Here is a 22,419-nt window from a genome sequence, read left to right as displayed (position 1 = left end):
GAGTGGGGGCTACTCTTCATTGCGGTGCACGGGGTTCTCACTGCGGTGGCTTCTCTTGTTGTGGAGCATGGGCTCTAGGTTCACGGGCTTCAGTAGTTGTGGCTCGTGGGCTCTAGAGCGCAGGCTCAGTAGTTGTGGTGCACAGACTTAGTTGCTCTGCGGCAATGTGGGATCTTCCCGGATCAAGACTCGAACCTGTCCCCTGAATTGGCAGGTGGATTCTTAACCACTGCGCCACCAGGGAAGCCCTATTACTCAGGTTTTAAGATGTGAAACAGGCCCAGAGCAGTGGTTCTCTAAGTGTAGTTGGCCAACTGTGGGGTCCCTGAAACTCTTTTGGGGGTTCATGAGGTCAAAACTATTTCACAATAATACTTAGACTTTTTCTGCCTCCTTCACTATGTTGAGTCTACACTGATGTAAAATGAAATTGTGGGTTAAACTGCTGGTGTCTTAGTTTGCTTCAAAGCCCTGTCACCAAACTGTACTGGTGGTCATTGTATTCTTCGTCAACACAAATTTACAATTAAAAAAAAAGTTTCACCGAAGGACGTCCTTGATGAAGAAGTAAAAATCATTAATTTTACTAATTCTTGCCTTTTGAGTATCTGTCTTTATTATTTATTTATTTATTTGGCTGCGTTGGGTCTTCGTTGCTATGCACGGGCTTCCTCTAGTTGTGGTGAGCAGGGGCTACTCTTTGTTGTGATGCACAGGCTTCTCATTGCAGTGGCTTCTCTTGTTGCAGAGCACAGGCTCTAGGCGTGTGGGCTCAGTAGCTGTGGCTCACGGGCTCTAGAGCGCAGGCCCAGTAGTTGTGGCACACGGGCTTAGTTGCTCCGTGGCATGTGGGATCTTCCCGGACCAGGGCTCGAACCCGTGTCCCCTGCATTGGTAGGCGGATTCTTAACCACTGCACCACCAGGGAAGTCCTGAGTATCTGTCTTTTTAATATTCTATGTGACAAAGTGAGAAATACACATAGAGCATTTATGCTGCATGTGAAAAGCTGATCTGCAGGAAAAGCACTTATGACATTGTTTGAGTTGTGAGCTGAAAAAGCCACGTTTTTTCATGGAATACTATTTTATTTGAAAGAATGGCTGACATCTTTACCAACTATATATCTTGTGTGGGACTGGATTTTCTTCATTTACTTAAACCAAAACACCATATGGTAACAGGTTGAATGCAAGAGCAGATATGAGAACTGAGTTGCCATCAATTAAACCAGACAATAAAGAGATTTGCAAAAAATGTAAAACAATGCCACTCTTCTCTATTTTTGGAAAATAGTTATTTTTCATACAAATATATTGTTAATTAACCTGTAATGGATTATTATTTTGAAATGTATCATAAATATTTTAAAATTTTCTCAGTTTTAATCTTAGTACAGTAAGTATCAATAAATACCAACAGATAGAAAGGTTTTTGGGGTTCTGAGTAATTTTTTAAATTATGAAGGGGTCACGAAACAAAAATGTTTGAGAACCAGTAGTTTAGAGGAAGAGAGACAATTCTGCTACTTTTCTGGTGATATTACGAGTGTTCAGTTGCCTTTCAATCACTCATTCAACATTTAGTGATTATGACTTAATTTGCTAGGCATTGTGCTAGACACTGGGGATTGAGATGAACCACTTTTTCTGTCCTTGAGCGCTCACAGTGGGGGAAATAGACATGACAGCAAATTCTACTACTGCTTGATAAGCTCTGTGTGGCATGAATAATGTATTCTGAGGACAGAGCAACTGAACAATTGGCTAAAGGCTGAGAGGGTTTTCCTGGGGAGTTGAAATCTGAGCTAAAACTTGAAGGAATAGTAAAAGGGTGGAGTGTGGAAGACGACAGCATTCCAAGTGAGGAACTAGCAGGCCTGTGGTCTCCCGGGAAGGGTGAGAGGTCAGCTTGATTAGGAACATCAAAGGGAGAACTGCCTGGGCTTTTCATGAGCCTGAGAAATAGGCAAGAGCTGAATACAAAGTATCTTGTGGTCCAGACAAAGTTTAAATTTTATCCTGCAGGGGCTTCCCTGGTGGCGCAGTGGTTGGGAGTCCACCTGCCGATGCAGGGGACACGGGTTCGTGCCCCGGTCAGGGAAGATCCCACATGCCGCGGAGCGGCTGGGCCGGTGAGCCATGGCCACTGAGCCTGCACGTCCGGAGCCTGTGCTCCGCAACGGGAGAGGCCACGGCAGTGAGAGGCCCGCGTACCGCAAAAAAAAAAAAAAAAAAAAAAAAAAAATTTATCCTGCAGGTAACCAGGGGTCAATAGTTTCGAAGTAAAGGATTGCTCTATCTTTGCATTTTATCTTTTTTTGGCTGTGCCACAGGGCATGTGGGATCTTAGTTCCCAGACCAGGGATTGAACCTGTGCCCCTGCAGTGGAAGCGTGGAGTCTTAACCACTGGACCGCCAGGGAAGTCCCTATCTCTGCATTTCAGAAATGTAACTCTAGTGGCAATGTCGGAGGATAGATTGGAGAGACCGGAGGTTATAAAGTCCCATTAAATTATGTTGGCTTTTTTTTTTTTTTTTGTGGTACGCGGGCCTCTCACTGTTGTGGCCTCTCCCATTGCGGAGCACAGGCTCCGGACGCCCAGGCTCAAGCAGCCATGACTCATGGGCCCAGCCGCACCACGGCATGTGGGATCTTCCCTGACCGGGGCACGAACCCATGTCCCCTTCATCGGCAGGAGGACTCTCAACCACTGCGCCACCAGGGAAGCCCAAATTATGTTGGCTTTGAACTTGAATGGTAAACAAGGCAAGAGGAGATAAAGGAATTGAGAGACATTTCTGAGGTAGAGAATGTACAGACTTTATTGTCCTACTGGACCTGCGAGGTAAGAGAGAAACTTGCAGATAATACCAAAGTTTCAGATTTGGGATGCTGAACATATTGTGGTCTCTAACTCTGATAACTGAGAAAGTAGGTGGTAGGGGTAGCGAGTAATGTCCACACAGGAGGTGAATATAAGTTTTGTTGTTGCTGTTAACCTCACTGTTTATTGAATTGTGAACTGCTGCAAACGCTGCTAAGTCTCACTCATTGCGACCCTTCTCTCAGCACCCCCTTGAAAAGGAAGCCTGCAGGTGCATACCTTGGGAACATGTGGGTGTATATATGTCTACAGGGTAACTGGATATAGGGTTGGACTCCAAGCAAGAAATCCGACTTGTAAATAAAGATGTAGAAGTTGTCAGAATAAGAGTGGTGACTGAAGTCATGTTGGAAGAGCAGGGAGAGTGATGAGAGGACATGAAAACCCAACATTTAAATGGTGGTCAGTGAAGAAGCCGGGGGACAGAGGAAGCATCATCAGAGGAGAACCAGGAGAGTGAGTGGTGTCTGAGAAGCCAAAGAAGAAGTTTTGAGGATTAGAACATGGCCCAGAGCATCACATGCTGCAGAGTAGTTGGATACGTTTTGAGCTGAAAACAGGCCTTGGATGTGGCAGTTAACCAAGAAGACACTGGTAACCTCAGGGAAAGCCATTTTATTTTGGTTTTAGTTTATATTTTAATGAGTTTAGTGAACATGGCTTTAGAAATGGAAAACAGCATGTATGTACCAGAGGTCCTACACGAATGTCAAGAAAACTGTTCAGTTTACATCTGCATTGCTTCTTTTTCCTCTGTCACTCATTTAGTTCAACTGCTTGGACTGTACAAGAATTTAAGTTGTTTAATGTTAGAATAGATTATGTGAAGGGAGTATGGGAAAAGTAGGTGATAGAGCAACAGGGGAAGATTGTTTTTCTTGGTGGGGCAGGAAGGAGATAAACGCTGATCAAATGAATGAATTAATGGTGTGTGTGTGTCTCCTCAGTACCAGATGCAGAGAAGTTGAGGGTGTTTGTTCCTGTCATATGACCTCTATGCTTTATGAAGGAGGCAAAAATTCTTGGGGGAAGAAATTAATGGTACCCACGGAGGAGAAAGATGGAGCAAGCGGTCCAGGCTGCTGGTGTTTCCTTCTCTTCCCTTCACGCCTCTTACAGATGGAATTGAAACAGTGGTTTAGGCTGTGTTTTGGTTTCAGCACCTGGCTTTTGTTGTACATTCTCAACTTTTATAAGTAGACTTCCTATCCCACCCCCTCCCATTCAATATCCACTGGACTTGCCCTTTCTGATGGTGGTTTTCCAAACCCCTTCTATGCAATTGTAGTCCTCTCTCCTGGGGTACAGTAATCAAAATCCTTATGGACGCTAAATTCATTCACTGTTTCAGCAAACACTGGGCAATGTGTACCTTCAAAATACCCTTTTAGAGACAATGTGTGACCTCAAAAGGGTAATGGCAGTTTGAGGCCTCTTTGGAGGGCTAGAAGGAAAATATGGGAGCAGGTGGAGGCCAACGGCATGTGCAGTTCTGACTCATGGTTTCTCTTAACCCTTGGTAAAGGGTGGTACAATAATCAAGGCCAGTCTCTGAAGTGACAAGTACAAAGTGAGTCATTGGTGGGGCCACCTCGACTGAAACTGGGCTGCTTGCCAGAGAGGAGTACATAAGCTACGATCTGTCCTATTGTGATGTCAGCCTGAGGTCTCATTATATGTGGTCCAGACACAGTAAGTCCTTGCAGGGACAACTGATTAGGATGCAATTGCTTTTCCTCGAATACATGTAAAGAGCGATTACATAATTTTCTTTGACTTTGGGGAGGTAACTTCATCTCTCAAGTTCTTCACTGGTAAAATGAGTGTACTTTCACTTACCTCACAGTCTAGGTGGGATTAATAAAACCTAGAGCTGCACCTGCTACACAGTGTGGGGTTCACAGTTGGCTTTCCCCTCTGCAGCTTGTTCTTTTTCCACAATTCTGTACAGACAGACACAAACATCACTGACCTTCATCTCTGGTTACGTTTAATGTTCTTACTATAATTTTTCCCCCTCATCTACTTCTCATTTAGGGTGTCTAGCAATATTTTAGGGATTTTTTTTTTCCATGCTGTGCAGCTTGCAGGATCTCAGTTCCCCTGCCAGGGATTGAACCATGCCCCCTGCATTGGGAGCATGGAGTCTTAACCACTGGACTGCCAGGGAAGTCCCTTAGGGAGCATTTTTTTTTTTTTTTTTTGGCGGTACGTGGGCCTCTCACTGTTGTGGCCTCTCCCGTTGCGGAGCACAGGCTCCGGACGCGCAGGCTCAGCGGCCATGGCTCACGGGCCCAGCCGCTCCGCAGCATGTGGGATCTTCCCGGACCGGGACACGAACACGTGTCCCCTGCATCGGCAGGCGGACTCTCAACCACTGCGCCACCAGGGAAGCCCCCTTAGGGAGCATTTTTAAGGAACCTTAAATCATTTGGAGTGAGGTAGAACATAAAAAATAAACACTACACACCAGAATAGTATAATTTGTTTTTTTAATTCTAAAATACATTAATAATTAATATTGATAGGAAGACTGATATACAATGCAATTATTTATTTTACAAGGAGATTCTGTACATCAGGGAAGCATCTTGAAGTACAATACAACAGGCTTTTATTTCTTCTTTACATTATGATTGTGAATTGTTACTTACACGGAAAGAGAACACAAAATCCTCTTTATATATATATTTATATAAACACCTGAAAAGACTTGACTCCCAAAGTATCTTGTTTCAAAAGAATATGAATGAGATGAAAGATGAACTAGATTCCTTGGTGGCACATAGAAAGCAGAGAAGTAGCTCAGGAAATCAAATCCTGTTTCAAGCTTGGCACATTAAGGGAAAGGAAGGCGGTGAGAGGGGTTTGAAAAATGTCATCTGAAGCCACAGAGGATGCTGGCATAAGCCAAATAGTTTCCAGAACAAGATAGAAAGGTTAGAAGAAGTTAACACTTAATGTGTGGCCACCTTATATACTGACCTCTAACAACTTTGTAGAATTGTCACTTATCTTCCTTTGGTCATACCAAATGTTAATGAATTTGAAGGAGATGTGGGCCCAGTGTATCTCCACAGCCATAAAGCACTTGACGTTTACTGAGAAATCCAAATGCCTCCCTATTCCCCATATGGAGGGAAGATACTACCTTTTAAGGTCACTTTAGCTTTGTTTTAACCTGATATTCTGATTGTTCAGCAAATCTTACATGGGCATGAAAGGAGGAAAAGAGAAAAATCCACTGAAAGATCACATACAGAACATGGACTGCAGAAGAAATCAGAAGAAATCTATAAAATAGCCACAATTTTCTGAACATTAAAGGGAAAAAGCCACATTCATCAGTTAAGTAGAAACTATTTTTCCCCTTCCACTTAGAGTGTATAGAAATTAGAGGGAAATAGTAAGGCTGTACGGTTTTCAGTAAAAATTCAAAGAAAGCAACTGAATCTTCTGTTTTAGGAAATCATATTAATATATATTACAGACACAAAAAGGAGCGGGGCCTGAGTCAATGCCCAGGCACCAACTGCACGGGCTACAGCTTGGAAGAGGAGGGGTGAGCGAGGTGGAAGCTCCCAGAGAGGGTCAGCAGGAAGATCAGTGTTGGGAGTTAAGGCAAAGAGCGCAGCAGGAGAAGGCAAACAGTGCTGAGGAAAAGAGAGGAGCAGTGGGTCATGATCTTGCCCCTCCTCACTGCTTCTCCAAAGACCTTTTTCTATCTAGCACTCCACATCCCCAGGACCTTGCTGTGATTCTGGCTGGAAGCGTGGGGCTGACAGCACACAAGTGCTCCCACAGAGTTGCTGCAACTCTGCTTTATGGGGGAAAACACATCTCTTGGTTAGAATGATTTAGAGTATCATTTGGTACAACAAAAGTACAATAGCCTATACAAGTTAAGCCATGAGTCAGTTTTCTGCCAGGTTAGCCTCAATGTAAAGGCCTTTTTTGGTTTTGTTTTTATATACAGAAAACACGTACGCTTTCTCATTTTCCCAACTTGGAATCTGGTTGCAGCTCAGACTGTTTAACAGATAGGAAAAACATAAGTTCCCATCATTTCTTCAAGATTTCTTTCTTTTTTTTACAGATAAAAGTCAGAATGACTTGTGCCAAAAGGAAGAACATGTCAGATCCTGAGCTTCTCTTGGGCTGGACTGCCTGAAGAGGACTGTACTGCTGTGTTACAAGAGGTATAGTGCAGTGCTTTCAGCTGACATGCCAGTGTGGTATGAAGGCTTCCCCTGGAGGTGGGGGCCCCTTTTTCCAGAAGGTTGGGGGCCTCCGGAAGGTTTCCCCCATCACCAACTAGATGTGATGGCTAGAATTTAGAGCCTACACAGGTGGGTCTCACAACAGAACAGCAGGTAAGGTTAATGGTGCAAACTGTGCCTCAGCACAGGCAGTCATCTTGGGTGAGGGTGAGGTGCAGCCAATAAACCCTGGAACCTGCAGGTGACTCAGAACATTGGTGGCTGGTGAGGGAAGAGCCCTCAGGTACGCTGCAATATTAAAAGGTTCAAAAGCACTGACAAAGTGTTCAGCTTTGCCCGAGGCAGCATACGAGAATCCATTCCAGTGAAATGCTACATTCACAGAAGTGCTGTTCACCCCAGAACTATATCCCAGAGGACTCAATTCTGGCTGCGCTGAGAAGTGCTGAAGTTCCCTCCATGTCGCTCTGGAGACTGAAGCAGCAAGGCAGCCCTGTTTTAGGGGGTTGCTTAGATCCTCTCGCAAACTTCAGCATCATGGACGGTGGTAGCTAAAACAGATGATCAACAAGAGCCGAGTTACCAGATATCGTAAATTTCTTTGCTATTACAATTGACCCTTGAACAGCAAGGGTTAGAACTGTGCGAGTCCAACTGTACGTGGCGTTTTTTTCAGTAGTAAATACCACAGAACTACATGACTGAATAGCCTGTGTAGGAAGTGGAACCATGGATACCCAAGGTGCCACATATATTGAGGGGAGCTATAAATTATAAGTGGATTTTCAACTGTTCAGAGGGTTGTGGGAGCCCCAAGTCCTGCCTTGTTCACAGGTCAGCTGTATTATCTTAAAAGTAATGAAATGAATGTTCCAACTGAAAAACATGACCTCTCCTCCACTCTAATCCTACCTGACATTTCTGTAGCATCTGATACTCCTGATCCTCTTCCTTCCTTCTTGAAACTCTCTTCTTCTGACTTCTGTAACACTATCTTTTCCCTAGTTTTCCCTCTTTTTCAATTGCTTTTCCTCAATGTTTTTCTGGTTCATTTTCCTCTGTCCACCCTTTAAATACAAAACACTTTTCTCCTTAAGAGCTACTATCTTTTTTCATAAATTTGAATCTTTGTACCTTGCGTTTCTCCCTGGACTCTAGGCTGAATATCCAACTGTCTTCTAGGCAGCTCCCCCACTCCATGTGTCACAGGCTCATCAGACTCAACATATATAATTGACTTTCTAGTTTGTTCACTGTCTGCCTTCCTCTTTTAGAATAAAAGCTCCCTGAGGACAGGGACTTTATCTTGTTCTCTGCTATATCCCAAGCACCTAGCACTGTATCTGTCAGGTAGTGGGTGCTGAATATTCACTGAATAAATGTCCTAAACTGTTTGCCTGAACTCCTTATTAACTAAACAGTCTTCAAAAATCACACTGGAAATCTAAGGAGTCATTTTGATTACTTCCTTTAGTTCATCCCTGGAATCAGTAGATTGCCAAATCTTGTTGATCCTATGCTTGAAATGTCTTTCAAACCTATCTTCCCTGGTTTGAGCTAGCAGCGTGCTCACTCTGTTTTAGTTGCTTCCTAATTGGTCTCCCTGCTGCTGGTCTCGTCATTCTTCCAAATCACCTTCCACAGTTCCACCAGGGCTTTTTCCCAAATACACAGAACTCCAATGGTTCCAATATCCTAGCATGAGTCAAAGCTCTTCAGAACATGACTGTAACCCATCTTGCTAGTCTCACCTTCACCATGCTGCCCCCATCCATCCTTTGCTCCAGCTACACGTTCTATTACTCAGAACACGCATTTTCCTGCCTCCCAAAGTCTTGCTAAAGCTGGTAGTTCGGCTTACAATGTTCCTTCCTTCCTCCCTGTCCAAATAAATTATTTTACATAATTTAAGATGCAGCCTAAATGTCACTTTCTCTCTGACTTTCCTGTATTGTTGCTCAATATGGTACTTTACTACTAATACTACTACTAATAAAAATAGCTAACGCTGGACTTCCCTGGTGGTGCAGTGGTTAAGAATCTGCCTGCCAATGCAGGGGACACGGGTTCGAGCCCTGGTCCCGGAAGATCCCACATGCCGCAGAGCAACTAAGCTCATGCGCCACAACTACTGAGCCTGTGCTCTAGAGCCTGAAAGCCACAACTACTGAGCCCACGTGCCTAGAGCCCGTGTTCTGCAACAAGAGAAGCCACTGCAATAAGAAGCCCGCGCACCACGACGAAGAGTAGCCCCCGCTCACCGCAACTAGAGAAAGCCCGCACGCAGCAACGAAGACCCAACACAGCCATAAATAAACAAACAAATAAATAAATTTATTAAAAAAAAAAAGCTAACACTGACAAAGCCAGGAAATGGTGGAGTTGGGATACGAAACACTGACAGATTCAGGCCTCAGAATGACTGAGGCATTTATCACATTGATTGTACACAGTGGTACATAGGTCTCTTCCTGGATTAGACTATAATCTCCTTGCTGGCACGTATGGTTTGTTATTTGAGCTCATATTACAGCACCGTGAATGGTGTTACTATTGTTCAAAGAATCTGCCTTCTCTAATCCTGTCAGAGTTCAGTACAAAAAAATTCCGTAGTTAAAATAACCGGGCCTCCCTGGTGGCGCAGTGGTTGAGAGTCCGCCTGCCGATGCAGGGGATACGGGTTTGTGCCCCGGTCTGGGAGGATCCCATATGCCGCGGAGCGGCTGGGCCCGTGAGCCATGGCCGCTGGGCCTGCGCATCCGGAGCCTGTGCTCCGCAACGGGAGAGGCCACAACAGTGAGAGGCCCGCATACCGCAAAAAAAAAAAAAAATAACCATTTGTCTGTACTGTGATCGAAAAAATGTTTAACATTTTATTTTCCAATTTTGCTTCTTTTTTTTTTTACAGCAAACTGTAATTGTCATTATAACTTCTTTCATTTAGCCTCCTTTTATAAATGTTCTGAGAGTCACCTAGATACTTTTACTGATTCCATTTGTGGCTCGCTGAGTCTTTAGGTATGGGCTGGGTCCTTAATCACAACAGTAATTCCAAATCAAAATGCTTCTTGGCTTGTTTCATGATGTTTATACACTAAATTGGTAAGATCAACTGTGCTAGAAAGGACTGAAACCAGAGAGGGCAGGTTGTTGTCTAGCTCAGCAACAGTTCCTCATCCATAACCTGGGACAGTGAAGTGCAGAGAAGAGAGCACCCCGTGGCTTTTAGTCATTCATTCCTTTCCCCACATCCTGGTTGTGCAAGTCAAGCACGTTACTTAACCTTTTTGAGTCTACTTCCTCATCAAGAAAATGGGGATATGAACACACCTGGTATGTTTGCTGCAAGGATTAAATGAGATAATATACATAAAATGCCATACTCAGTAAGGCATGAACTATGCCTCTTAGTTCTCATCTGTTTCTCTTAACGTAGTCTTCTTGCAATTAACACTGAGTGTTGTTCTTTTAACTATGTCATTAGAGTTCTTCCTAGCTGAACAACTCTGCTACATTTGCTTTTTGGTGGAGCTCTACTTAGCTCACAGTATTTGGGTCTTACCGTGTAAAATGTTTGCTCTCCTCATGAACTTCCATCTCTGAGCTTTTAAATTCATTTAATTCTTTTCTTATGGCGGCCTGCAGAGTAGAAACAAAAACGCTTCAGCATCTTCTGTCTGCTAGAGTACAGCAGTGTATCTGCCACCTAGTCTCTACTGTGCTTAACTCTGTGAGTGACTGCGACCCCTGGAAGGCAACCCAGAGGGAGGGAGGAAGCCAGGTCAACACATTGGGTGAAGCTCTGAGCCTGATGCATATCGCCTTTCCTGACACCCTTCATCTCATAATAAACCTGAAATCTCCAGTTAAATCAAAACACTTGAAGACCTCCAAAGAGATATTGTACTTTTTATAGTTTCCACAGCATGTAAAAATGCTTTTCCTGTTATAAAAGTGAAATATGGGTAATTACTAAGATATACCATCCAAACTCCCTCCAACCAAACATAACCACTGTTAAAAAATGTGTTGTATTTCCAGATTTTTGTACTCTGTGATGTAGCAGGGATTTTCTTCTGTTTCAGTTTTGGTGGTGGTGGTGAAGTCATTAGTATAAAGTTTTGGTTGGTACATCTTGGTATTTTGTACCTTAGATATTTAACATTATACGAGAAGTAGAAATTTTGTTATGGTTCCCCCTTCTAGTTAATGTCTTGTACCCTTCCAATAAAGAAAGAGAGACAGACGACAGACACCTTGTCGGCAGGGGTCAGTTTGGTCCACGGTTTGTCAGCTCGCCGGTCATAATCATGAGCATCTGTTACCTCCACGTATTCATTAAACCTCAGAATCTTCCTGGCAAGTAGTTCAGCCACAGTTGGCCTTTGACTGAGCTGAAAGAAATGGAGGCTCTCAGTTCACTATGCCAGGAGTTAGTTAGGCATCAATCATGCATTCAAACTGCCTCTAATCCAGAGCTTCAACCTTTCAATGCACATCAGAATCAGCTGGGGACCTTTAAACGTGACTGATCCCTGGGTCCATCTTCAGAGATTCTGGGTATCAGGAGATTGTTTGTTTCTTTAAGCTCCACAGTGCACAGCCAAGACAGAGAACCATTGCTATAAACCGGTATAACCAGTGCTTCTCAAACTTCAACATGCATACAAACCACTTGGGGATGTGGTTAAAGTGTAGATTCTGACTAAGCAGATCTGGGGTGGGGCCTGAGATTCTGCATCTCTTACAAACTCCAGGTGATGCCAATGCTTCTGCTTCATGGTCCACATTTTGGGTAGCAAAAGGGTCAGGGCTACAAATTCATATCTAATACATTAGAAAGTGAATACATTTAATATGAAAGCAATATCTATTAATGGGTAATATTAAGGGTGAATTTCCTTTCACCATGAATAATACCCAAGATATCAGATTCTGTAACAAATCATGATTTAAGGTTGAACAATCAGGTAACTTGCTCAATCTGAAGGCATGAAGTCCAGTGATGGCCTCTAGCCACCCCCAATCTATCAAGGATAATTCCTCTGGTCCTGGGGAAGGGGAGAAGTGGGAAAAATCAGGAGGAAAATGCCTAGATTCCTTGCTCTCCTGGGGATTCTTATACATTTTAAGAAATGTCTAGAGAACTCAGACCAACTCCAAGAATCTACAGGAGGTAACTACCAACTATTATGGAGGGAGGGAAAGGAAAAAGGGCTTAATCCCAGAGTTTAAGGGCTAACACAAGTCTGGTACAGAAAAGATTCTACCCTAACTGATTTGGGACCAATGAGAAAATCCTATTTGGTTTTTCATACTTTTCAGGTGTTACTAAGGGTCAAGTTCAGTTCTTTCTCTGATTAGAAAACCACCAGTTTGCCTTGCAAAATTGAATTCTACACACTCCTCCTGTTACTATTTCCATACATCAACAGCTTTTATAGTCTAAACCAAAATCCCAGGTCTACCAAATAAAAGGTCAAAACTTGTGCAAACATTTATTGAGCACCTTCTTGTGCCAGGCTTTCTTTAAACAGTAAAAATGGGGGAAAAAAAGTTCTTATAATGCTGTGTTGTTTTCTGTATTTTCATCATGTGTTCTATTTTCCCAGCAATCTATGGCAATTCAAGTCACATTTCTTTCTTTCCAGTCAAATAGGTCATTCAAATACAAGACACACAGTGAGTGGACAGACTGAGGCAGTGTACCTTTCTAGTGAGCCGACGTTTAATCTCTCGTTTTTCTGCCTGACGATCAGCTTCATTTTTAGCTACAGTTGACAGTCACAAACAAAGAATATTACTTCAAAATGGCAATCTGCATATCAAACGTTTCAGAATTACACACAGATATTTCTTTTTTTTTTTTGGCCGTACCCCATGACATGTGGGATCTTAGTTCCCTGACCAGGGATTGAACCCGGGCCCCCTGCAGTGGAAGCCTGGAGTCTTAACCACTGGACTGCCAGGGAAGTCCCATACACAGATATTTCTTACAGGTTCCAAGTCAGAATAAAATACTTACTTTGGGACTGGTTAATCAAGACAATTTTCTTGTCAACTGGTGTAGTCAAATACTTAAGAGCATGGGTCAGCCGACTATGGTATCAAATCTGGCCAGCTGCCTGTACTTTTCCTGCCCATGAGCTAAGAATGGCCTTTACATTTTTAAATGGTTACATTTTGAATGGTTTGATAAGTACCTACATAATAGCTTCCTTGTGCTTTTTGGCCTGCAAAGTTGAAAATATTTACTATGTGCCCTGTAAGAAAAACTTCGCAGATCTTTGCTCAAGAGTAACCACTAACAATGGAGAATGGAGCTCACACTAGGTTTCACATGGTGAGTCTATAAAGGCTCCCACACTTGTAACCCTATGAAGCCTAATCCTCCTCAGGGTGGAGGTATTTAAGGACAAATTTCACCCTATAATCGGGAAAAATAAATCTGTACTGGATTAGAATGCTATTTCAGTTAGTCATTTACATAAACAGAAAGCAAATTAAATACATGGTCCTATTTTCTGACTTTGGAGGTATGAAAGCCTTAAGAGATGAAAAAGGCACAACAACTGCTGCATTTGGGGCTTGCTCTGGGTCCCCGCTCTCAGACACTAGGAATAGGAAGGTCCACTCCAAATATACAACCACTACCTTACCTCTCTTAAGACAGAGAAAAGTTGGGCAGCACACGCTGTCAAAACCTCTCAAATGCCCAAGGTAGGTACAGGATACTATGAGAAAATTAAAATACAATTTTCTGGAGTATCCCAGTACACTACTACTAAACAATATTATAATGATATCTTGTAAAGGAAGTTTGGGGGGAACTATGTTCCTTCAGGGGTAAAAAGTATCAATACTCCTTCCTTGGCTAGAATACTCTCTCCTTGGCCCTTGTTGAAAAATGCTTCTCTTTTCTGTCATGTGTATTAAAGTCAGAAACACACAAAGAAAATCTATACGACTTCATTTCCACAGCTGGACTCACGTTGTAGTATGTTTCGTTGTTCTAGTTCTTCTGGTGTTGGTCTTTGACTCAGTCGTCTAAAAAGGAAATAAGAATATTGTCTATGTTAAATCTCCCGGTCCTGTTTATAAAGATCTGTTTATGAAACACTTTTCACACTGAAAGTGTTAATACAGATATTACAACATAAAAAGGAATTGTACAGGCAAACAGGAGGCCAGGATTCTAGTTCTAGCTTTGATGCCAGCAAGCCCTATCACCACAAAAACTCAGTTAGACCTTGAATTACTCATGTGTAAAATGAAGATTTGGACTGTTCTGGTGGCAACCAAACACATTTGCTCCTTCAGCATACAGGTTAACACAGATCCTCAAAGATATTAATAAAAATTCTCATTTAGGAAACCAGAATGAGGACTGAGACTGTGTGTGTGTGTGTGTGTGTGTGTATGTGTGTGTAATGCTTCCCATATGACACTGATCTTCCTCTTTTTATTTTTTTTTGTTTTCTTTTTTTTTTTGGCTGTGCAGCATGTAGGATCTTACTTCCCCAACCAGGGACTGAACCTGCGCCCCCCGCACTGGAAGTGTGGAGTCTTAACCACTGGACCGCCAGGGAAATCCTCTTTTGATTTTGATTGATTTATTTATTTTGGGCTGTGTTGGGTCTTCGTTGCTGCACGCGGGCTTTTTCTAGTTGCGGCGAGCGGGGGCTACTCTTTGTTGTGGTGCACAGGCTTCTCATTGCAGTGGCTTCTCTTGTTGCAGAGCGTGGGCTCTAGGGTGCGCGGGCTTCAGTAGTTGTGGCACACGGGCTTAGTTGCTCCGTGGCATGTGGGATCTTCCCAGACCAGGGCTCGAACCTGTGTCTCCTGCGTTGGGAGGCGGATTCTTAACAACTGCGCCACCAGGGAAGCCTCTCTTTTGATTTTTTTTTTTTTTTGCAGTACGCGGGCCTGTCACTGTTGTGGCCTCTCCCGTTGCGGAGCACAGGCTCCGGACACGCAGGCTCAGTGGCCATGGCTCACGGGCCCAGCCACTCTGCGGCAATGTGGGCTCCTCCCGGACCGGGGCATGAACCCACGTCCCCTGCATTGGCAGGCGGACTCTCAACCACTGCGCCACCAGGGAAGCCTTCTCCTTTGATTTTTAAACCAGTGTTTTAGGAACCACTGGAATTTGAGCTTGTCGCTTTGAATTTGAGTTCTCTTCTGTAACATCTGTGATTTTACTTTCAGTCCTCTCTGGAATATGTGGTGAAGTTTCTCCTCTCACCCCCAGTTCTGAGGTGTTACTCACCAATGACGACTTGTCATCTCTGGACTCAGACAGTCCCTCCTTTCTTACTGTTGATGCACAGGCTCTGACAGCATCTGAACTACGTGCTAGCAACTCTTGAGCTGCATGGAAAGCTCCCACCCCCAGGTTAGATACAATTTACAACTTTATGCATTTCAAAGCGTTTCTGTTTTCAATGTTCATTAAAAAAAAACACCACCACAGCTTTACGAAGGTATAAACGACATACAATAAATTGCATGATTTGATATTTTGACATATGTATGTCCCTATAAAATCATCACCGGACTTCCCTGTGGTGCAGAGGTTAGGAATCTGCCTGTCAATGTAGGGGACACGGGTTTGAGCCCTGGTCAGGGAAGATCCCACACACCGCGGAGCAACTAAGCCCGTGCGCCACAACTACTGAGCCTGAGCTCTAGAGCCCGTGAGCCACAACTACGGAGCCCGTGTGCCACAACTACTGAAGCCTGCGTGCCTAGAGCCCGTGCTCTGTGACAAAGAGAAGCCACGGCAATGAGAAGCCTGCGCACCACAATGAAGAGTAACCCCCCGCTCGCCACAACTAGAGAAAGCCCGCATGCAGCAATGTTGACCCAACACAGCCAAAAATAAAATAAATAAATGAATAAATACATTAAAAAAAAAAGAGTTCATTAAACGATTTAGTTCCTCAGGGTAAAAATCTTAAAAAAAAAAAAATCGTCACCACAATCATGGTAAGGAACATGTCTATCACCCTTGGACTGATTTCCTAGGGCTGCTGTAACAAATTACTACAAAGTGAATGGCTTATAACAGACACTTATTCTCTCACAGTTCTGGAATCCAGAAGTCCACAATCAAGGTGTTAGAAAGGTTGGTTCCTTCTGAAGTTTCAGAGGGAGAATTTGTTCCATGCTTCTCTCCTAGATTCTGGTGGTTGCCAGCTGTCCTTGGTGTTCTTTGGCTTGTAGATGCATCATTCCAGTATCTGCCTTAGTCACACAGCGTTCTCTGTGTGTGTGTCTGTGTCTATCCGTCCCAATTTCCCTCCTCTTATGAGGACACCAGTCATTGGATTAGAACCTACCTAATCCAGTATGACCTCATCTTAAGTTGATTATATCTACACAGACCCTCTGTCCAAATAAGGTCACATTCAAAGGTTCCAGAGATTAGGATTTATTTTGGAACATACAACTCTACCCACTACAACCTCCCTGACAAAATTTCATTTCCTTTGTAATCTCTACCTCCCTGCCTCCAGGCAAACACTCATCTGCTTTATTTACTCTCAACTTCCCTGCCCCCAGGCAACCACTGATCTGTTTTATGTAACTATAACTTAGTTTTCATTTTCTAAAATTTTATATAAAATCATACAGTATGTACTCTTTGTCTAGCTTCTTTCACTCAGGATAATTACTGAGATCCACCCAAGTAGTGGCATTATAAATAGTTCATTCCTGTTTACTGCTCTGTAGTATTCCACCACAGGACTATGTTCATGTTCATCCATTTATGTTTTGATGGACATTTAGGTTGTTTCTATTTTGGGGGGACTATTAGAAATAATGGAATGGCTGGATCATATGTTGTTTCATTTTTTTTAAAGAAACTTACAAATTGTTTTCCAAAGTAGTCTATTTTACACTCCCAGTCTATTTTACCACCACTGTGTGAGAATCCAGCTGGGCCTCATCCTCAGCAACTTTTTTTTAAAATTAATTTTTATTTATTTATTTTTGCTGTGTTGGGTCTTCGTTTCTGTGCGAGGGCTTTCTCTAATTGCGGCGAGCGGGGGCCACTCTTCATCGCGGTGCACGGGCCTCTCACTATTGCGGCCTCTCTTGTTGCGGAGCACAGGCTCCAGACGCGCAGGCTCAGTAGTTGTGGCTCACGGGCCCAGCCGCTCCGCGGCATGTGGGATCTTCCCAGACCAGGGCTCAAACCCGTGTCCCCTGCATTAGCAGGCAGACTCTCAACCACTGTGCCACCAGGAAAGCCCCAGCAACTCTTAATATTATCAGTCTTTTATTATTTATTTTTAAAAATAAATTTATTTGTTTACTTATTTATTTATTTTTGGCTGCGTTGGGTCTTCATTGCTGTGCGCCAGCTTTCTCTAGTTGCGGTGAGCAGGGGCTACTCTTCATTGCGGTGTGCGGGTTTCTTATTGCAGTGGCTTCTCTTGCTGCGGAGCACTGGCTCTAGGTGCACGGGCTTCGGTAGCTGTGGCACGCGGCTCTAGAGCACAGGCTCAGTAGTTGTGGCGCACGGGCTTAGTTACTGTACTGCATGTGGGATCTTCCACATGCCGGGCCCCCTGCATTGGGAGGGCAGAGTCTTACCCACTGGATCAACAGGGAAGTCCTTGCTTCCCCCACCTTTTTTTTTTTTTTTTTTTTTTCTGTACACGGGCCTCGCACTGTTGTGGCCTCTCCCGTTGCGGAGCACAGGCTCCGGACGCACAGGCTCAGCGGCCATGGCTCATGGGCCCAGCCGCTCCGCGGCATATGGGATCCTCCCAGACCGGGGCACGAACCCGTATCCCCTGCATCGGCAGGCGGACTCTCAACCACTGCGCCACCAGGGAGGCCCTCCCCCACCTTTTAAAAAGTGGGTTGTTTCTTATTGAGTTTGGAGAGTTCTTCATATATTCTAGATATAAGACCTTTATCAGATACATGGTTTGCAAATATTTTTCTCCCAGTTTGTGGCTTATTTTTACATTTTTTTTAAACAGTGTCTTTCACAGAACAAAAAATTTTAATTTTGATGAAGTGCAATTTACCAATGTTTTTCTCTTAAGAACCATGCTTTGAGATCATATCTATGAAATCTTTCTTTAACCCATATTCTAGAAATTTTACAGTTTTAGCTCTCATATTTAAGTCTATGATCCATTTTGAGTTAATTTTTTGTCTGGTATACTGCATGAATTGAAGCTATTTTTGTGCCAGGACCATTTGTTGAAAAGACCATCCCTTCTCAATGAAATTGTCTTTTTACCTTTGTCATAAATGAGTTGCACATATATGGGTGGGTCTATTTCTGGGCTCTCTTTTCTGTTCCATTGATTTCTTTGTCTCTCCTACCTTTACATCAGTACCATACTGTTTAGGTTACTTTAGCTTTATAATATGTCTTAAAATAAGACAGTGTTAGTCCTCCAGTCCTGTTCTTTTTCACAGTTGCTTTATATTTCCGTAACAATTTTAGAATCAGTTTGTCAATTAAAGCCTACTGGGGGTATTTTGATTGGAACTGCATTAAATCTACTGATGTCTTGATAATACTGAGACTTCTGATCCATGAATATGTTATTTGTCTCCATATATTTAGGTCTTCTTTACTTTCTTCAGCATTATTTTATACTTTTCAGTGCATAGGTCTTACACAATCTTTCATCAGGTTTATCCACAGGTTTAATTTAAAGATTTTTGATGGTATTGTAAATTGCTATTGTAAATGTTAATCTCTTGTATTTCTACATTTTAATTTTAGACTATTCATTGCTGGTGTCCAACAAACTCTTCTACGACGATTATGACCTGGGAAAAAACACTCAGAGACGAGCAACCAGCATTGCAATAAAGCAAAAGGAATCTATTATTAAAGATCCCCATTCTTGGATGAAATATACAGTGTGGGAATATAGTCAATAATAATGTAATATCTTTGTATGGTGACAGATGGTAACTAGACTTATTGTGGTGATCATTTTGCAATGTATAGAAATATCAAACCACTATGTTGTGCACCAGGAACTAATATAGTATTGTAGGTCTATTATACTCCAAAAACCAACCAAACAAACTTATAGAAAAAGAGATCAGATTTGTGGTTACCAGAGGCAGGGGGTGGACAGGGGGAACTGGATGAAGGTGGTCAAAAGGTACAAACTTCCAGTTATAAAATAAATACATACTAGGGATGTAATGTACAACATGATTAATATAATTAACATGTATGTTATATATCAAAGTTGTTAAAAGAGTAAAGCCTAAGAGTTCTCATCACAAGGAAAATATTTTTTTTTTCTGTTTCTTTTATTTTGTATCTATAGGAGACGATGGATGTTCATTAAGCTTATTGTGGTCATCATTTCATGATGTATGCAAGTCAAATCATTATGCTCTATACCTTAAACTTATACAGTGCCGTATGTCAAATATATCTCAATAAAACTAAAAGAAAAAAAAAATCCCCATTCTTAACTAATTCCTAATCTTGATGGTCTCTTGCTGACACTCAGAGGGCCACAGTTCTGCATTAAGACTGCCATCAGCAAAGCCAGGTGTCTGAGGTAGGAGAGGAGAATATATTTTAATTAACAGGCATCCTTATTTAATTGTTTTTAAGGAATACGCCAGGAGTTCCACTTTCCGAGAGGAACATCTGAGGTGGGCAAACACATGTCTGTATACCTGGACTCTACGTGTAGTACATATGCAGGAAGCTGGCCTGCGTTCAGTCTCTCTATGCTTTTGGTTCCAGCTGACTTGAAAAATATACTAACACGTTGAAAGGAGGCAGTTGCATGGAACATGTGAAACAGATACAATGGAAATTATGTGTGTGCTTTTTAACTGGGCTGGCACCTCGTGGTTGAGCAAGCCAGAAGAGGCTTGCTGTCCTGGGAGCCACCTAAATCCTTAGAAACTTTGAAAAAAACCATACTTAACGTTTATCTTATGGTGTAAAGCTGTGAGATCTATCTCATGGTTTAAAGCTCTGAGAGCCACCTAGTTCCTTAATTTCCAAACTCTCAGAAGATACCCATCTGTGTACAATGTGTGTTTTTAAAAATTATGCTATTTCTAAAATTAAAAAAAAAAGATACCTGCATGCTCCACCACAAAGTATGTCTCTAAGACATATACTGGCATAATCAAATCAAATCAATCTATTCTAAGAAAAGGCCTACCGGATCAGCGTGTTCCCAATCTGGTGCCGTATTTCATTCCACTCCTCTTTGCTTTTTCGAGGCCAAGAATTCATGTTCATTTCAGGTTCACTGGGTCTGTGGTTCAACTTCATTGCCAGTGTGTCTTTTCTCTTCACTTTGTTGGCCAGAGCACCTTTGGACAAGGGAAAGAAAAACATGTAGAAGCTTAAAGCTCAACCTCACCTGGAGCTAGGCAAGAGTCTGAATAAACAATATCATAATCCCATCTTCCTAGCTGGCCTCTGATGATCCACCTAACAGAGAGGTGGGGGTAAAGCTGAGGACATCTAAAAATCTTTTTAGCAGATGGCCTCAGACGGGCTAAAAATATCTTTTCCCTTCTACCAGTTCTGTCTACATTTTTCTTCTTAGTAAGAGTTGCTAGAGGAGGGATGGTCTAAGCAGGGGACAGCCTCTGAATTACAACACAGAGGCATTTGCACTAACACACCTCATAAGGTTCCTATTCTTAAAGCTGCTTTCCACTTTTAGGAATCAGATTTCTATTATTCGCAGATGTGTGTACATGAACATGTTTTTTTTTCTTTGCCCCATGAACACAGGAAGCTCACTAGGCTGAAGGAGAGCATCACCTTTGTCTTTTCCACAAAGCCCAAATACCAACTTTCCTTTACTCCACATTCTTTAATACCATCAAGGTAAATAATTTTTAAATCAAAATCAAACACATAAAAAACGGATTGACTCAACCTACTGGGCTCCCTGTCACTGGCTTGTTATAACAACGGGAACAGCAGGGACAAGAGTCTTTCACAGAGCCTTCCAAGAGCAGTCAGCCAGATGACTCGATGGGAGAGGGTGCCTGCTTCCATGCATCTTACACTTGCTAAGACCACCACACAGCTTTATCTGTAAGAGAACTTTCTCCTTCTCTTTCCCTCCCTTTCTTACTATGATGGCTTTCATCTTCATCCTCTTCATCTCGGTATTGAATAGGACCTTCTGAATCCGAGTCACTCTCCTTCCCTTCTTCTTCCTCCTGCAGACACTGCGGTAGTTTAGGAATGACTGAGGTAGATGCTACATCCGCATCGAACGAAAATATGTGGTTCTGCTCCTCCTCTTCTTCATCGTCTGGACTAACAAATTAACATAATTACATTTTACATTTTCCTTTCAGAGACATAAAGAATAACTGATTTGCAAGGCAAACTACTGAATAACCATGAAAAAGTCCATGAATGAAATAATTTATAGTTATTTCCCTTAATTTTTACATTCTTGCTAAGAAACGTTTTAGCAGCTATTAATCTAAAGGGCTCTGGGTTCAAATCCCAGATCTACAACCTATTTACTAGCTTGTAAGTTATTTAGTTTTTCTGTAAATGTGAATGATACCTACCTTGTTGGCTTGTTGTGAGAATGAAATAGACAAATTCTAGAATGCACTAGTGTCTTGCACATAGGGCCCTGATGATCAATATATAAGATACAAGTTTGCTTTGGTCTGATTGAATGAGAAGATTACACAGCATCTAACACAGTACTTGGCTCATGGAAGATACTCAATAAAAACATTTAACCCATTTCCTAAACCAAGGATGCAAAGAGAAGGATGAAAACTAACTTCTTTGCTTTACACTCTGGAGGCATAAAACTATGACTTAGTCTACTTCAAATTCCTAAACTGTCTCTTTCCAGGATGCAAAATAAATAATACCAGGAAGTACAAAAGATTATGGCAAAAAAAACAAAAAGTAGGATACTGCAACAACTCTATAACAATTCTTTTAGTTATTAGTAAGACAAATTTCCAACTTGCCAATAAGTGTTAATCTTCAGTCACAATTTGTCTGAATTTTAAAAAGACAGACAAAATAAGTATAAGTACCAATGCTACTGTGAACAGATTGAGTGTTTGGGGACAGATGAGGGAGAGAAAAGATGAGCAGTTTCAGTCTGTGGGGCTGGAATACTGAGCTATCTTTCAGAGCTCCCTTCTTTTTCTCTAGGCTTCTCTCTGTCCCTCTCTACCAGGTTCTGTGCCAGGCACTAGAGCCTTCAGATTTGTCTAATTTCATTCTCACAAGCCTATGTGGTAGGTATTATTTCTGTTTACAGGTTAGACAACTGAAGAGCAGGAAGATTA

At 42.4% G+C, this 22,419-nt stretch overlaps 1 protein-coding gene across 13 annotated transcripts in view; it reads right to left on the bottom strand.

Moving 5' to 3' along the window:
• Window positions 1-5,418: 5,418 nt before the first annotated feature.
• PHACTR4 (phosphatase and actin regulator 4) overlaps window positions 5,419-22,419 on the bottom strand; it is a 111,214-nt gene continuing 94,213 nt past the window's right edge. For 11 of the 13 annotated variants that reach the window (XM_082614523.1, XM_082614532.1, XM_082614524.1 and 8 more), the window contains 7 exons: window positions 21,222-21,409; window positions 20,289-20,442; window positions 14,099-14,154; window positions 12,817-12,878; window positions 11,364-11,501; window positions 10,670-10,746; window positions 5,420-7,658 (listed from right to left, as the gene is read on the bottom strand). In XM_082614523.1, the coding sequence (XP_082470649.1) occupies window positions 7,643-7,658; window positions 10,670-10,746; window positions 11,364-11,501; window positions 12,817-12,878; window positions 14,099-14,154; window positions 20,289-20,442; window positions 21,222-21,409 (691 nt within the window). In that variant the 3' untranslated portion in view covers window positions 5,420-7,642. Of the gene's footprint in view, window positions 7,659-10,669; window positions 10,747-11,363; window positions 11,502-12,816; window positions 12,879-14,098; window positions 14,155-20,288; window positions 20,443-21,221; window positions 21,410-22,419 lie in introns of all 13 variants that reach the window. The other 2 variants (XM_082614530.1, XM_082614531.1) reach the window with 1 other exon arrangement.

Source organism: Mesoplodon mirus, assembly GCF_964341445.2.
Source record: "Mesoplodon mirus genome assembly, chromosome: 3".
Classification (NCBI taxonomy): Eukaryota; Metazoa; Chordata; class Mammalia; order Artiodactyla; family Ziphiidae; genus Mesoplodon; species Mesoplodon mirus.
The sequence above is the reverse complement of the archived record's forward strand: the minus strand, read 5'-3'. Positions and strand labels throughout refer to the sequence as shown.